The sequence below is a fragment of the Bidens hawaiensis genome, unplaced genomic scaffold, assembly GCF_021521415.1.
Source record: "Bidens hawaiensis isolate Kalapana, Puna unplaced genomic scaffold, B.hawaiensis_p1.1 tig00009662_1, whole genome shotgun sequence".
Lineage (NCBI taxonomy): Eukaryota > Viridiplantae > Streptophyta > Magnoliopsida > Asterales > Asteraceae > Bidens > Bidens hawaiensis.
In genome coordinates, this window is record NW_027491725.1 from 621,502 (window position 1) to 639,865 (window position 18,364).

General features: G+C 33.7%; 1 protein-coding gene and 1 pseudogene across 2 annotated transcripts; both read right to left on the minus strand.

Moving 5' to 3' along the window:
* Positions 1-4: 4 nt before the first annotated feature.
* LOC143533385 (uncharacterized) lies at positions 5-3,000 on the minus strand. Its single transcript, XM_077028193.1, has 10 exons — positions 2,812-3,000; positions 2,343-2,411; positions 2,180-2,269; positions 1,926-1,968; positions 1,629-1,738; positions 1,410-1,511; positions 886-959; positions 232-307; positions 69-182; positions 5-19 (listed from the first exon to the last, which is right to left on the minus strand). The coding sequence occupies exons 1-10, from the start codon at positions 2,998-3,000 to the stop codon at positions 5-7; spliced, it is 882 nt and encodes a 293-aa protein (XP_076884308.1).
* A 2,901-nt stretch (positions 3,001-5,901) lies between these two features.
* On the minus strand, positions 5,902-10,218 carry LOC143533366 (cellulose synthase-like protein H1; annotated as a pseudogene). The gene is made up of 8 exons (XR_013135338.1): positions 9,817-10,218; positions 9,316-9,649; positions 9,102-9,227; positions 8,320-8,424; positions 7,978-8,187; positions 7,639-7,749; positions 7,358-7,573; positions 5,902-7,096 (listed from the first exon to the last, which is right to left on the minus strand). The product of XR_013135338.1 is annotated as a cellulose synthase-like protein H1 (transcript).
* Between the last annotated feature and the right edge of the window lie 8,146 nt (positions 10,219-18,364).

The window sequence follows — 18,364 nt, forward strand, 5'->3', positions numbered from 1 at the left end:
AAAACTAGAGGATTTTTGCCTATCGATATAAAAACAGTACGAAAGTTTAAAACCCAAACTTCGCTTACAAACGACAGCTCCCTCTCTCCTAATACACTATTATCATATACAGTAAAAGCAAAATCCAACACATTATGAGTAAAGATTAAAGAGCAATCCAAGATGAAAGAAGATAAAATCATCTACATATGGCAACTTTATATAACACAACAAATCTACTAAGTAACTAACACATTCCATTGTCTCATATGGGGTTCTATTCGCATTTGATGAGCATTCACAGAGCCAGACTTTCGGTGCCTTCATCCTACAAAACAAAATTGATTCTCAATCAAACACCTTATACTTAAAAATTTCCGTTTCAACCTGAGCTTTTAACCAGATCCTTTTAATGCAGACCTGACCGTTTCGCTAGACTTATATCTTGTCAAGCCTATTTAAAGGCTTATCCTTAATCATGCAAACACTTTTCTACTTTTGTTTAAAAAATGTACTAAACATAAAAGATGTTTAAAGTTTAAACAAACATCACAAATAGATCAGTATTACATCAAGTCACATTAATCAAATCTCAAAGCCGATCATATCCGAACACTAATTAAAAGATTGTGTACTTACACAAATTTCGTCGAGGTAAGCAAGATCTTTCAGTTTGGTAGGGTAGCATGCCCTTAACAACTCGCGGCAACTGTGTTATTACCACACGATTGTAAATATAAAAATAATTTAATATCAGGAATAATAAATAACGTAAGGAATCGAATTTACTTGGAGATTTCAGAGAGTTGCAAGTAGCAGATTAATATGTTCCTCACCAATGAAGTAGGAGGTTTTGCTGTGAACTCATCAACCAATTTTGACAAACTCTTCAATACAACAACAAACCTGTCTAGAAATGACCCGTTGTAAACCTTTCCTTCGTCTTGCGTCAAGATTTTACCAATCACAAAGGCTGCCACCTAAATATCATCAATATTAATTCGAAATTACTTTTCTAGGGGCGGAACCAATGGGGGTCATGGACTCATGGGGTTTGCTAACCTTGGTCACATGAATTTGTCGGATACATCATACGTTGTATTTTTAATAACATTCGAGGTGTTTAAAAAACATGAGTTTGATCCCTTAGTTGTTGTTCTGCCGCTTAAAGTATTATTGTCTTCTGTATATACAGAGTTTATTTATTTTAAACAAGACTACAGCCATAGTTAAATGATAACTTACTTTCATATTTTAGTTGTTTTACAATGAAAGCACAATTTTTTCTTTCTATATATGTAACACGCGTCGATTTTTTCTTATAAAGTAATGACGTAACATAGCATGACGTACTATTATACAACACAAGTCTATTTATGCAACGGATTACATTTATATGTAACGAACCACCCTTAAATGAACTCACGTACCGATTTTGCTGACTCGTCACCCACGTCCATGCATCGAAGACACAAAGGAACAGTTTCGATTTTCAAAAGATAGTGAACAATCTTACTAGTTGGGTCAGCGTCCTATTATATAAGATTAAGAGGAAAAAAATGGTAACTAATACGGTAAATTGAAGAAAAAGAAAACATAAATTTTTTTATCTAATTAAAAGTTAAATAATTATCAGCAATTTCAGATACCTTCAAAAGTTCCTTAATAACAATTAAGCCAGTGAGTCGCAAGTTATCAAACTGCAAGAGTGCTTTCTCGCTAGTTACCAGAAAGGGGTAGAAGTATTGAAGTATTTCGGCTGCAATATAAATACAAACGTTAACGTAGGATTTTGATAATCAGTTGTATACTTTTTGTTGTCTCAGATGTGTTGTAGAACTGTTTGGCACGCTTACAATGCAATTTATATAGAATAAATGTGAGACACAAAAAGTGTTATGGTAGATATATACGCGGTTAATTTGTTAAAGAAATATAAGAGATACCTTCAATAAGCCCCATTCTTGCTTCTGGATGAGATGCTATACACTGCAAGATCATCAAAGTACATACATAATTAATCTGAGACATATATACTAATTAGTTTAATTAGATTGGGATTTAGTAAGATGAAACCAAACAGCATGTCTAGTAATATGGATTGATCTCCACAGTCATGTACATGTAAACATGATCAAAGAAAACATTTTAGTAAGCAATCGCAGAAAACTAGACGCAGAAAATAATTCAGTTAACCGACCTGGATCAAGATAAGTGCATTGCAAACTTTAATTGATTCTAGAAAGCTAATCCGTGGAGGCGAAAGCAGCTTGTGTCCCTCAGACAATTCCTGTTAATCCAAGTTTCAAAAATCAGTTTTTATCTTTTATAAACTCTTACATAAATATTCCTAATTTTTATACATACCAGCAACAGTGAAAAAGGGTGCCTGGTGTATTCCAAAGTAGCAACCCTAGCTCAGGTCCTATTTCCTATTAATAAGAAAAAAAAATTATCAGTTCAATTTAATTATAATTTACATAATAATTAATTCATTTATTTTTACAAATGTTACACCTTTTAATTCAGTTTTAATATATTGATTTTATGAAATCAATTTCTTCTTCTTCTTCTTCTTATAATAATAATAATAATAATAAAAGATTTAAAATTCAAAGATTACACTAATCAACCGATCAAGTTCATGATTTACGTCGTGGTTAACAACAAATTCGATCTCTAAACGAAGATTTTTTTTTCTTTTTTCAAGAATTACTTTACCATTAAATTCAAAAACAATTACAATAAAGTGGCAGACAAAATGAAGATCTGATCGATCAAAATAAGCATAAGTGATCGAGTATATAATCGATTATTTATCTATATATATACCTGGTTATTGAGATACACGTTTTTGAGTTTCATAATCCCTAGAGTTCTGGTGGGAGGATTATTAATCAACATGATGAACTGTTGAATTTCCGAGAACCAGCGTGCTGCGATGGATGCGTCGATGATGTTCTGATCAGGATGATCAGTGGTGGAATTCTCGTACAAGGGTTCAAGCAAATTGATGTCCATTGTCTTATAACTTAATTAACCACGCACACAGATGATCGGTGGATATATATGAAAACCTAAATTCAACTTTCTCTCTCTCTCTCTCTCTAGAATAATCTAATCTATGTGCGAAAGGGGGATTTGAGATGAGAGTGGGAGTGTTCATGGCTGATGACAGAAGAGATGATCATAGTACTAGGTTCACGGACAAAAGTCAACCTAAGTCCATGTGTCGTTCATGCATGGTCTCTAGCTTAATTTCATCTTCTTAATTCTCAAGGTCAATATATGTTTCTATGGGATTACAAACTACCTTAACCCCTGCCTGATAATAATAATAATAATAATAATAATAATAATAATAATAATAATTATTATTATTATTATTATTAACCGTCAGGGGCTTCGTCCGTCCAGACTAGTGGCCGGCTCAGGCTACTTTTAGCCAATGAGGGCCGTTTACGGAGTACCCGGCGTTACTTAGTTGGTCGTTCAAAAAAAAATAATAATAAAAAAAAAATCTTAGGTAATAACTATTTTTTTTTGTTAGATAAATTAAGTGGAAATTTTTTTTAGTAGAGAAACTCGGTAACCAATATTTTACTCGTGATGAGGCGGAATTTATAGCCATCATTTATTGAAAGATATCAATAAACCACTTCATTGATGGTGAAAAATATTCCAAATAGACACGCGCAATTAATAATTATTTAAGTATTACAATCATTTGTTTCGATAGTAAGGTACACTTAATGTTTATAATTTTCTTAAAATGAATATGCTTGTAACGTACTATAAGACCACCCGCTATGGGGCTTGGTCAGGTGATGTGGCGGGCGCCTTTGGGCGCGGAACACCACCAAGGGGCGCCCTTGGTGGTGGGGCGTCGATGCTCCGGTGGTTGCAACGCTGGGCGCGGAAGGAGATTTGATGGTGGGGCCATCTCACTCTATCTCTCACATACACATACATACATATGTATATATGTATATAATGGGCGCCTTTACCACAGCGGGGCATTATTGGTTGGGGCTTCGAAGCCACCGGTGGTTACGTGGCGCTGACGTGGCACTGGGGAGGGGCTTCGAAGCTCCTCACCATAGAGGATGGCCTAAGTTTTGATTCAAACTCTGGCCGATTTTAAGGATGTTAGTAAAGTAACTGAATTTGCTAAAAGTTCTCCTATCTATGCCCAGTGGGGGTGTTAAAAAATTACGAATATGCATCCGAAATTCCGAATCCGAATTATCAGAAAAGTTCAGATATCCGAAATTCCGGATATCCGAATTTTCGGATTCGGATAGTGATTTTGAAAATTTTCGATTAATTCATATATCAGAACACTCTGAAATATTATTTTTAAGTTGTTAATTGTTAAATAATAAATATATTTATAAATTTCGGATATTTTTTGATATTTCGGATAATTTGGATAAATTTCGGATACTTCTTTGATATTTCGGATAATTTGGACAATTTTCGGATAATTATTTGATATTTCGGATAATTTAGATAATTTTGATAATTTTCAAATAATTTGGATAAATTACGGATATTTCAGATATCCGAAATATTTTTAAAAGTAGTTATATAGATTTTTTTATAGTATTTTTTTTCCAGATTTTTGGATATCTGATTTATTATCAGATCCAAACTTTGTATATTTGAAATTTCGGATTCAGATTTGGAGATTCAGATTTCGGATAGTGAAATTCACTATCCGAAAGGTCCAGATATTAAAATTCACTATTCGAAAGGTCCGGATATTCAAAGTTCGGATATTTAAAACTCCAGATATTCGACTTTGAACACTTTTAGTAAATTTAAACCAAAGAGCTTTCAGTATTGTTTAAGCACTTTCAAGCATGTCAACATTTTTGACCGAACATGCTCTTAAGAAAAAAAAGTCGTTGGTGATTTCAATCTATGCATCAAAAGTCAAAGTCAAACACACTCATTATCAAGTCAACATTGCTCCAAAAGTGAACACATGTGCTAACAAGCTTTGAGATTTTGTGTTTTCCCTATGGGCCAGTCTTCTTTGTTTCTCACTAAGCATTAAGCAATGCGTACTTCACATTCATGTGTTTTTGTGTTGTATGTGTGAACCGTTAGCCAGTTTCGTTCACTTCATCAACTAGTGAGGTAAAATGATTCGATATTTATCTATGGCTTGTTTATCATTTTCAAGATTATTATAAGTGGACTCCTGGTGGGCATTCTTGATGTAAATGAAGAAAGGTTCATGTCTTTTCCATTGTTAAAAATATTTTATTATGGATAGTATTAAAAGTTATCTGACCATCTGATGTGAAATTTTTATGGTGGTGGTCATATATTTGTTTACATTTACTGGAGTTAATCATTTGATGGCTTCTTTCTGAAAGATGTTATTAGTTCATCAAACTCACGTAAGTTAACATGAGGATTGCCTTACAGATTTAATTGATCTTTTTGGTGTTCCTATTGCTTTAAAAATGAAATTTTCATGAGCTGGAATTCTTGTTACAACTGCTGATTTTACATGATCATATGCTAAATCAAACGCGAAGCTTGTGATTTGCGAACAACAACAAGAACAAGAACTGATTAGACACAAAACGTAGTAAAGACTAAATATCAAAATTTTATGTTGGTATGCTAAATTCTAGATGTTATTTGCTGCAAAGATCATCTATAAATTAATTCTAGATGTTATGAGCAACTTGTTTTAACCCCGTTTCTAACCTAACATATTTTTTACCCATACTGACGAAAGACCATGGATCCACCACTGTACATTGTCTACTACGTACCGAAGCATAATACATCGCAAAAATTTTTGTGTCAAGTAGTGTGGCTAAGATAACTACTTAAAGAACCACCACAAGAATAAAGAGGCGGCACCACACTATTCTGTGACAATAAATTAGCTATCTTTTTAACTAAAGTTTCTTTATGTTCGATGTTCGTTAAATAGAAACTAGTCGAGTTAAGGTCTTGTTACATATAAGAATGATATACTTACTAAACTCCTGGGATAAGAATAGTTTTGTTATTTAAGATTAAAGAACATTAAACAAATGTAAAACTCCTGAATGATCCAAAAAAGATAATAGATTTGATACTCCAAGGATCTAGCTTTTTATTACAATACGTACATGTAACATTTCGCTCCAAGAACAACAATATTCATGTACTGAATGATCAGAAACGATTAAGAAAACTTTTTACATAAGTGCACAAAAAACAAAGCCAAAACTCCTGATTTCCAAATTGTCGAGGATGGGATCCCATATTTCCCCGTCCTAAACAAGCCTTTCAAGAACTCCGAAAAGCAAAGTAGCACCCAAACACTACAAAACATCTCTCCTAACCCTAACCTTAATACCTCCATCCAAATTTCATTGTAGTCTCTCTTTAATAATCTTAATAAACCAATGACCAACGCAATCATATTAACCAACAGAATGGCTATACCGGGCACAATCACAATGGATTTGTCATAAGTAAACCTACGAACATTCTTATCATCAGTACCACCGTCACCACCATTCGACTTGTGTTCCTTTTGTGTTATTTCAAAGATGGGTTTTGATAAACCCAAGAGCTTGAACATCACACTTAAATACCCGAATAACCATGCTGTCAAAGTAGTCACTCTCCCCATTCTTTGTAAGTTCCACCACATTTGTAGTGACAGACCTTGACGTTTACACTCCCACAAAACATAAGCATTATAAGTGATGAAAATGACCGCAGGGATAATAAAAGCCCATTCATTGATTTTGGGCAAGAAATGTGAGCTAGTGATGATACAGTACGCAGGAAGAGATGCATAACATACCTCGGGAATGGATCTGGCTCCCCATAAACATATGTATAAGTAAACAAGGGCTTGCCGGAACCAAAGGTTTCCTTTTATGTTAAGAATTAAGGGATTTTTATTTGTGAATAAGATCTCAAAAGACCCAATGGCCCATCTTTTTTGTTGGATTAGTGAACCAGGGTATGTTGATGGTGCACAACCAAGAAAAGCCGATGGGTCCGGTGAGCAATTAACAGATTTCCATCCTCTACCATGGATGTCGAGTCCCGTGAGAATATCTTCTGTTGCAGATCCATAAAGCCAACCAACCTAAAAATATATTGTGAAACTTAATAAACAACATAATAATGAGAAATTTTACTACTTTACAGCTTATTTATGGTCACTCAATCTTCTAATGCTTTGTTACCATGTCAAAGTAACTTAGGCGTTTTATTAAGATAAATATTGTAAATTTGTAATATAATGTAAACTAAACGTTTATATGAACAGGGCTTTAAGAACACTAGCAGGCTTAGCGCCTTAGCTAATGGTATTATAATGATCACCACATACACTAATACTGTTTACCTTTTTGCCCCAATGCGTATCATACTCATAGCTACAGCCTGCAACATGGATTGCTGCCTCGATTAAACTAGATGGACTCTTTCGATTTTCTACTTTTGCATTTGTTCCTGATAATATCTGAGCCGCTGATTTTCTGAATTCAAGAGATTTTCCAAAGTCCTTGCGCATATTTTCATTTATTATATATCCTATTTAACAAAAGAAAATACTTGGGAGCTAAACATGAATATGCAATCCAACAAAATAAAAGATAAACATCAAACAAGTTTTAATTAGAATACGGTTTTTATTTTATTATTTGGAGATGAACCATAGATAACTTTTCGTCGATGAAAACAATTTGATCCTGCATAAAAAGACCCTTGAAGTGCTGCTGTTCCATTCAGAAGATACTGATATAAATGTGACAAGAAGGTTAGAAATAATTTAATCGATCTTGTGATTATTTAAGAATTAAGGGGGTGTTTGGATGTACTTTTTGCATTAAAGATGTCTAGCTATTTGAATATATATAGTCAATAGCAATATATACATTACAATAATAATTAGAAGCTATGGTAATTTGATTTTTGTGTACATGAATTTGAAGAACAAAAGTTAAAGAAGTTAAATATACTCACATAAAGATTAGCAAGCTGATTCCCAAACGGGTCGTCCTTCAATCCATCATAAAAAGCTTGAGGGAATTGAACAAAGCCACAATCTTGATCATTCTTGTAATGAAATACCATACACATTGCATGAAGAAAAACTTGTGGATTGTTTACATACATATCACAATCCACATTCAGCAACAGGGGTGCATTTGTCATTACTCCCGACACTCTAGTCTGCGCACCATTTAAAAATGATAGATTGGCACATTAAGATGCATATTCATACGATCGTTTTTGCTTCTTAATAAATAATAAACTCATAAATTTTGGATCAGTTTCAAGTGAATAAAAACAAAGTGTACTAACCAAAACATTCATAGCTCCAGCTTTGTAATGATGATGATGTTTGGGGTTTTTCTCTCTTGAGATGTATATTACATGTGGTAGCTCGTCTGTGTTCTCTGATATAACCTACAACAGTTAACAACTCTAGTAAAATGAAAAAACAATTCATCTTATGATATAAATCCAGGTAAAACATTTTCAAAGCCAAAATGTCTAAGACGTACACATCGGTATATAAGGTTAGAATGTTGGACTCGCTTGGGATACATGATGAAGTTTAACCACCATCTCAAATAGCACAGGTGGATATATGGGTGGGGGTTGGGGGGGGGACGGAAGGGCGATGGCTCCCGGCCCGATCACACATGTAGGCCCGAAAATTTTTTAAAAATTATATGAAAAAAAGATATTCTCTTAATGTTTAAACTTAATTACCCAATTCATATATAAGCCCATTTTTATAAAAAGTTTTTTTGTACAACCCAAACTATAACCCAATAAGCTCATTTAAAAATTTAATTATTTAAAGTTTAAACCAAATAAAAACCATTTTACTTAAGGCCCAAAATTTTTATCACATCTAGCCCAAAATTTTTAACAATTCTCAGGGCCCTCATATGTGGTACCATTAAGGACTCATTCGTGCATTGTTTGCCCATAATCCTAAATGGTTAATTAGCCATAGCAATATTTGACTCTGACACAAAACGGTATTGAGTGTCTTTATGCAACCAAACAAACCTCCATTATCACATCAAAGCTGCCATTTTTTTAACCACCGACAAGCTAGCCAATGAGTGTACCTTGATGATGGCTGGATGGTATGAGCGGTGCACATCACAGAACTCAGCATAATCCGAATCATGATCACATGCGAACGGCCTCTGAGCGGCATCCTCCATCTTCTTGTAAAGATTGCCATATTCATTCTGTAATCATACACACAAACAAAAGAGCATGTGAATCAGTACATTTTATAGATTATGTAAGTGCAAATCAAAGAAAATTTTTGCGTACCTTCATCGTTTTCCATTCTTGTTGGAACTCCAAAGATTCATCTTCTAAAGGGGTGGTCATGTCTGGAGTGAAGTACCGAAATGGAGCTCTAACTTGGATATTATACTTTTTGCAAAAAGACACCCAAAGTTTTGCAAATTTTGTGGTCTCAACAAGCGAATAAAACGTAAGCGGTGAGCACCCGTCATCAGAAAGATAAAGAGCTAACTTGTTTGCCGGGTAATCCACGGCCAACAAGGATAATACGGTGTTCATTGTTATGATACATGGTTCCAGGATGGGATCCGCAGTGGTGACAAAGATGTCTACTGCTGGAAACTCAGATTCGTTTACCCTGAAACACGTTTAGCCTCATAAACATGAAAAATTTTATAAATTTCTATTACATTGTAAATTCATAAATACAAATGTAACTTTTGTTTTTCAAAAAACAATATATTCTAGAAAAGTTGACACATATACGCTTAAACGAACTAAACTAGAAGAACACTCAAGTTTTACCTTTTCAAGAGTCGATTGGGATACGTTTTCATGGAGCATTGATTCCATTTAATGCAAATACCAAGAATCCATATGAAAGTGAAGCACGACTCGCATAGAAAAGCGAGCAACCATGGGAGAGAGTTAATTTGGTCTTTGAAAGAAATGACCCGATAAACAAGCATGGAGATGAGAAAAGAAAGAATTACGAGCTCTATGGCCCGTGCCGTCTTATTGCTATGGACTAGTTTTTCTTGTAGAGGGAGACAGGTTGATTCTTGCGAGTTTGTAGCCATAGTACACCAAAGCTAAATGGTCTTATGTAGAGTCTATTTGTGTTGTTGGTATATGTCAAGCTGTGTTGAAATGAGAATTTATAGAGGATTCACAAAAGTCTATGGAGGTGACGAAAATGTGACGAAAATGTGAATTCATCAACATATGATATCTTCATGTGATTCTTGCAAAACCTTTTATTTAATACATATTTGTCACACACAGACACGTACCATATTACATATGCTGACAAAAAACATAAATGATTTTATCCATGGGCAAAAAAGTATGTTGTCCCCCCCCCTATTTTTGTTCAATTGTGTAAGTTTATGTGTTTGTATTCGAAATTTTTTTATGCACTGTGTAAATTTATTTGTTTTCATTCAAAAATTTGAGCCCCTTTTACTTTTGTTCAAGTTATTTCACCACTGATTTTGCCTAACGTAGTATACAATCTAGAATTATGCTAGAACTATTTTTTTATCGAAAAACTAACATATATACTCCTACATGTAAACCATCTAGCATCTTCTAGGATAGAGGGGAGACACCTTAGAGCATTCTCAGCCCGTCCATATCTATCTCTAAAACTACACAAAAAGTTACTATGTTTATCTATCTTATTTAAATAGTATTTTTTTTCTTTTTCGTTTCTCTATTCTCAATCAATTTCAACAAATATTAAAATAATAAGGCAAACAACGCATTCCTAAATTTAAAAAAAAATCATTTCTCAATTTACAACCACCTACAACCATTTCCTATTATTTGTATATCTTTCTCACAAAAATTTAAGAAATAAATTGGAAATGCTCTTACCACCACATCATGCCTCATATACCCTTTTAAAATCAACAATTTGGTAACTTAAAAAATTTATATATTTCATCATTCTTTCGAAAAGAATTATATCATCAAATCATGATTTTATTCTTTTCGTATAATAATTTGTTTTAAGCGATTAGGCTATAAATGTGTGACAAAATTTTTTTATCAGAAATATTAAACATGACTAATTTTGTAATAATTAAAAAAAAATAAAATATATTAAATTATTTATAGAAAAATAAACCACAATGTATAATATTAAACATCACACAAAAATAAAAGGCCATGTTGATTAAATTAACTCACCGTGTGTCAACAAGTTCAATCTCTATTCTCTAATATAAATGCTTTTATTTTTACTTTTAATACTACAACTTTATGCTTAAATTAAAGATAAAAATGTTGGATTTTATAAGGTACTTTTATTTTTTAAAATAAGAATTTTATTCTTTAAGTATAACATTGTTATATATATTTTATGGTTTTATATTAAGCAAATTATTTAAAATTGCCTCTTTTCAATTAAGTAATATCTTATAAAACAAGCAATATAAATAAATGTAAAGCATGTTTTTATCCTTTGGAATGACAGCCGTAACTCGTTTCTTATATTCATTATTATTATCTTTATTCTCGTGTGCATCCAGTCTTGAGAGAGAGAACTTTAACAAACATGTGGTACTATCACTTAACATTAGGGAGCGGTGGACAAAAGTATATAGAGTGGATAAGTGTTAAATTAAAATATACAATTTCATAATCTTTTTATGGGTCTAATGATTTTTCTTCTTCTTCTTTGCATATTGGGCTCCTTGAGTAATTTGGGCTTTTGGTTGGCCATGTTAGAGATGTTCAAAACGGTTTGGGACTAGGAACCGGAACCGGTTCCTATATTCAAAACCCCCTTTGAAACCGGTTCCATGCTCGAACCGGTTAGGGAACCGAACCGGTTCTCCCACCCTCGGACCCCTAACCTATGGAACCGGTTCTTACCGATTCCTAAACCGGTTCCTGTACCGTAACCGGTCAAAAAACGGCTATTTTTTACCCCAACGGTCAAAAAACGGCCAAAAAAAACGGTTAGGAACCGGTTCCGGTTCGGTTCCGGTTCCTACCCGCCCACACTCAGAAATGCAAGAACCGGTCACGGATCATCGGGTTGAATCAGATAGGGTCCGGTTCCTACAAAAAACGGGTAGGAACCGGTTCGGTTCCAGGAACCGGTTTTTTTGATCATCTCTAGGCCATGTTATTGGCTTCCTGTTGCTGATTCTTAATTTCTTCTTATAGAAAGCATGCGGCCTGGTGCCTCGTTTCATCGTTGTCTTTTCTAACGGTGCTCCAATCCACAATTTGAAAATCCAATATGCTCTAACGGCTACTTTGGTCCCACCTTGGCTATATAAGGTCACCTCGGGTATGGCTAAAGGGGATTTCCGAATAGCATTTGACTCGGTCGATTGGGTCTTTCATGACTCCATACTTAACCATATGGGTTTTCCTAGCAAGTAGTGGAAACTATTTTTAACAGTCAACGAACTTTCATATGAGCTACTGAATAAATTCACCACATCATGATACATTTGCCTTCAAACCTGGAAAAACCATTACCTAAGGCTAAATAGGTGAATACTTTCCTAGTTTCGGAAAAATGTTTTTTTCTTTTATTTGTTATAGGATATTAATAATAAAAGCAATCTATTTTTTAATATATTCTAGTTATCTAATTATATACTATTAAAACTCTACTTACTATTGTTTCGATTGGTTCAAAATACTATTTTCCAAAAATATCTTGCATTCTTATAATTTCTAGGTATTAAAATAACTCAAAAAGAATTTCAAAAATCACACACCTCTATAACACACCCGTTTATAGCCTACTAGTCTACATGCCTGTGTGATACACGGTTTTTTTTTTAAAAACAAACATAATACGCTCCCTATAAAAACAATATTTCAACTCTCTAAGTTTATATATAATACCAAATTATTAACTACAAAACAATAAAAATACAAAAGTGCCACTCGACCTACAACACCGTCCAGTTCAGCCGTTCAACTACTCAGTTCCTATATGTAACCTGCACAAAGTAAACAATTTAACGGGCTAATTTAGGGTATGTTTCATCTCAAATGGGTCAAACAAATATTAGCTAAACAACGAAGCGGGTCAGGTTGTACAACTTGAAAAATTAACTTAATAGAAATGTTCACATAAGGTTAGTCCAGTAGTGCATTCTAAAATTCTAGATTTTTCAGCATCATAATAACTTATATATTCAGGTGTAAGGCTAACTTCGGTTTTGGTTTTTCATGTAATTAAAACCGAAAAAACTGAACCAAACGAAACTTATTTATAAATATGTATATATATATATATTATTTTAAATTTTAAGTAGTTTATAATAGTTTAATTTTAATATATAGTTCAACCCATATATTTTAGCCCAAGTGTAAAATAACCAATTAATTGTTAACTAACAAAAAAATTAGGCTCGAGTTCATAACTATTAGCCAACCATTTTTTATTTCGGCCCAAAATCTTCAAGCTCAAATAACAAAATTGAAAAATCCGAACTTTTTATGGTCGAAAAAATCGTAGGAATAAGTATTGAAAGTGGTTTAGATTTTATTGTTTTTTCACTAGAGAGGCCGAGAGGCAATTTAGTGTTGTGTCATCTTTGTCTTTTGTGGGTTTGGGTAATAATTGCACGGGAGTGGGTTATCCTAGGTCCCTTAGATTATTGTGATACAAGTTTTCGACCATAAACCGCAAACAAGTTGAAAACACAAAGTAAACAACCTAATCATGTGTCTAACAATCACCAAAAAAAAAACTATTAAACACAAGTGGAATAAATATTAAAGTAAGAAACTAGATTTAATTACTCAACAATATTATGACCAAACCAATTAAAAACTTTTACCATAACATTAAATCAACCAACGTCAAATAATTATTCGTCAAACCATTAGTCTAAACTAGTACTCAACCAAAACCTAGGTAGTATAAAAGTTTAGCTACTCATAATAAAGTACGAAACAAATATAAATGGGTTCATGAAAAATAGTATATAAGAAGAAGTTCAACGAAAAATTGATCAATATTATATTCAACCTTTTCTTTGCATATGAGATTCTCCAATATGTCTTAGTCCAGTAGTGCATTCTGAAATTTTATCTTTTAATAAGCATGTGAACATGAAACTCAACAGAATATGTGGTCATTTATTCCACCAATTACTACTTTGATGCCATTGTGGTCTCAAGTTTAGCATAAATACTTTAATTTAGCTCGTTTAAAAACTTAACCTTTAAAATCCAATTATGAGCCAAATAGAAATATATTCAACAAGAAACTGGCTCAAAATACTTAAAAATGTAGGAAATATTTATATAATAACATGTATATTTTAAACCATATCACGAACCCGTACGATTTTCAAAAAATAAAAAACCGACATTTTAGTTTTGTTCGGTTTTAGCCCAAAACCAAACTGAACTTACCCATGCCTCTTCCTGGTAATGAATTAAGCGGAAGCGAGGAAGGTCCGGTTCCATAGTGATTTCGTCTGCTTTTGGAACTTAGATTCCTAGGGACAAAGAAAGTGACTTCGGACTTTTGAATTCTCAGAACCTCCTTCGAATGAAAGAACTTGAGAGGGTCTCACAGGCATCTCTCTTCGAGCGGCAGTGCAAGCTCGGATGGTGTTAGCGCTGGCAGAAAGTCCTGGATTAGTTTGTACCGGTGTAGGTCCCTGAGTGGTGACTTGTCCCCCTTGATGTTGTGGCATTGGATTAGTATAGATCCCCAGTAGCTTCAGTGACATTGGCGGCTTTAAGGTATGCCTTAACTTCGTTCCAATTGAGAAGATTTTCATCTAGATGACATCACGCAAAGTATGACACTCTTCGATGGTACGGACGCAAAGTATGACCCTTATCCACTATGTAAAAATTAATTTATACCTGTTAATAAAAATGCATATTATAGTTTTTTCATGCGCATAATTTGTTGCCTTTAAACCATGTTGACCAACTTTTCGGTTGGCGTGAGTGACCAAGGTTAATTGTACTATCCTTACATCCACCGTGAAAATCATCTGTTACTCTGTTAGCAATTTTGAATTACTATAACTTTTCTAAAAACAATAGTCATTAAAATCAATCAATAAAATATTAATAAATCATTATTTTAATAACAATATGTACCTTGTCAAATGTGAAACACCTAAAGCCATCCATGTAGTCAATATAATCTCAAGCCCTCAACTTGAAATATGATAAAAATTGCAGCCTCCAAACATTGAAATCATATTAGTTTGTTCGTTACAACAGTCAAAGCTGACTCAAAACCCTTGTACCCGGCTTTACCACCAACATGATTCAAGGCCTAATAAATACGTACATTTATAATAATATCAAGTTTATAAAGTGCACCTTCTGTGTCCAGTCACCAGCAAAAACATCCATATAAGCGCCGACTAAACTCAATTTGTAATGCCAAATTCTCCTAACCACATTCTTGGAAACTTACTAAAAAAGTACATAACAAAATCAAGTTAAAACATTGAATATGGACTTAGAAAATTCACAAATAAAAGCTCATCAAAAAGTTTAGTCAACGTTACCAGTTATGACCCGGACATAGTTGTAGGAATACCCAGTAGCAACGTCTAACTGGTCAAAACATATTCTAAAAAATGAATAGTTTTAAAACCACCATTACTCAGATTGATTACAAAAACAATATTGTATGTTCTTGAAAAAACCCCAAATCAAATAATATGAATAGTTTTAAAAACTATCATTACTTAACATGTTTCGTTTAATATCATACATTTTTTTTAACTTTTTAAGTAAATTCATGCTATCTTCAAAGAAAATGTGACATTCGTCAAATTCGGATTTCGATTATCTTTCACGCTTTATTTTAATAAGTTATACTTCGAACCCGTCATGTAGGCGTGTACTAATCGTTGTTCAATTAACATAAAATTAGTTTATAAATTGTAAAGGGTAATACTTGCCATTTTCGAATCTATATTAACATTTCTTAAGTTTAATACCCTTTTGTAAAACATTTAGAACTTGGAGGGTCATTTTTGTAAATATATAACATATATATATATATATATACTATCTTATAATAGATATAGGAAGAATAAAATGGTCATTACATATATAAATATATAACATATATATATATATATATATTCTAAATAAGTCTTGTAAATGTTTTTATATGATTCTCAGTATATTACATATATTCAATTCTTAATTTTCGATATTGTTTTTAGGGTTTCATGAATCCTTTTCCATTTCGTGTTTCCATTTCTTTAACTGGAAGATTTAGATTTTTTTTTTCAGATTCATATTCGGAATGAAGATGGAACAAAGGTTGTGTATGTAATCATTTATGGTCAAAGTTAGTTGATGCAATTCTAGGTGGTGTTGACACCATGTGGATGGTAAGTATCCATTATTAGTGATAAAAGAAAAATTGTCAACGAATTAGGGCTTGATGTTCTTCATTTTGTGTTTAGAAACCTGGATCTGGTGTCCTTTATCTCGGCGTTGCTTGCGGGACTACTTTTTCTTATGTCTCTGATCTTGTTGGACCTGTAACATATTTTACTGGTAATTTTTTTTGTTTATTTGAAACTTTATGTTACTTATGAGTATAACGTCCGTGTTGTTAGAGTTGTGTATGATTTTCTCTTTTGCTACAACACAAATCTCTTTCAAGTTTCAACAGATCCAGCAAGTGGCAATACACGGTCCAGATGTGTTCAAATTCAATCTTCCAGCCCTACTTCTAAGGTTATTATTTTTTCAATTTTTTAGTTTTATTTGAGATGATTTATGGTGCAACTTACAACAGTTTTAATTATTGGAATTATTGGTGTTATTTGTAGTTGATTCTATAGGCTACGTGCATCTGGCTGCTACTTAGTTGGGCAGTTCATGAAATTTGAAGAAGACTAGCTCGAGCCATGGGTAGCTCATGAATGGATTGTGAGTGAAGGTTTGTATATTATTCTTTCATATGCAGCGACTTATCATGGAAAGAATGACATTTGTTATTGAATGTCATAACTCGTGACATGGGTTGTCAACTTGGACCCGATTTTGAAATCTTCATCATTCCATAACAGTTAAAGATTGGTAAGGAATCTAACCCTTTCTTCTTCAAAACCAGAACCTAACTAAAACAAATCTAAAAAAGCAAAGCCGAAATGAAATAGAACCCATTTTAAAATACCGAATAAAATGAAACCGAACCAAAACGAAACTAAAATCTGAATCCAAAATCCAAAATATATGAAACTAAACTGCAACGAAACCAACATTTAAAAAAATCAAATCGAAACCAGAAACTAAAAACCAAAAAACCCAAAATAAAAAACTGGAAAAGGCAAAACATAAAAAAATTAAAATCGAACCGAAACCCGATAGTGAATAAACTGAAAGAGAACTTAAATGAATCCAAAAAGCTAAACTGAAAACCAAACTTGTAACATCCCCAAAATTTCGATCCAAATTTGAAAACTTAAGAAAGTTGAGGGATTAAAAATAATCTCAAGATAAGTAATGAGAAAATATTAAATAAGGAAATATAAGAAAAATAAGAAAAACAAAATATTTCCTAAAGCTAAGTATTCTTACATGGAGGAAATAAGTAAAAAGAAATTCCATCCCACATTGGAAGATGTAAGAAAGTGGAAGCATTCCACCAAGGTATAAATAAGGGAAATGAAATCCATCCCACATTGGAAGTGGTAAAGAAATGGAAGCTCTTTATAAGAGATATAATTTCCATAGTAATATTCTTTTATGAATATCATGCACCAAGTGGTCCTAGCGGAGGGTGCGTAGCACCCGACGCGCACGCGCACGCGCTCGGGCGAGGACGAGGACGAGGACGATGGCGACAACAACGGCGAAGGGCGTTGGGCGCAATGTGGCGCTTTGATGGCGCACTTTGCACTTCGCACGCTCGCATCGCCAAGAGCCGCCTTAGTATTTTTGGACAACGAGAATTAGCCTAGAAATGACAAGCTATCAAAGACGAAGGGCTAAAAGTGAAAAATAATATTCAGGGACCCATCGCGCTACGCGATGAGTCTAAGAAGACGGCCATCGCGTACCGCAATGGGCCGTGATGACTCACGAACACGTGTCACACTCTGGTGACACGTGGCAACACGACGGGACACATGGCAGAATGTGTCAGACCACGTGTCAGATTGGTACCCGTCGCGGTACGCGTACCGCAACGGTGTTGAAAAGGTGCCGCGATGGGACACAAAAATGGCTATAAAAGGGAAGGGATCCGGCTCATTTCACACACACCACAACCACACTCTCTCTAGAATTTACTCTCTCTCTACATCGGTTTGCGTGTCCGAACATCGTTTTGCATGCCACCGACCTGACAATCATGGCCTCGTAATTCGTG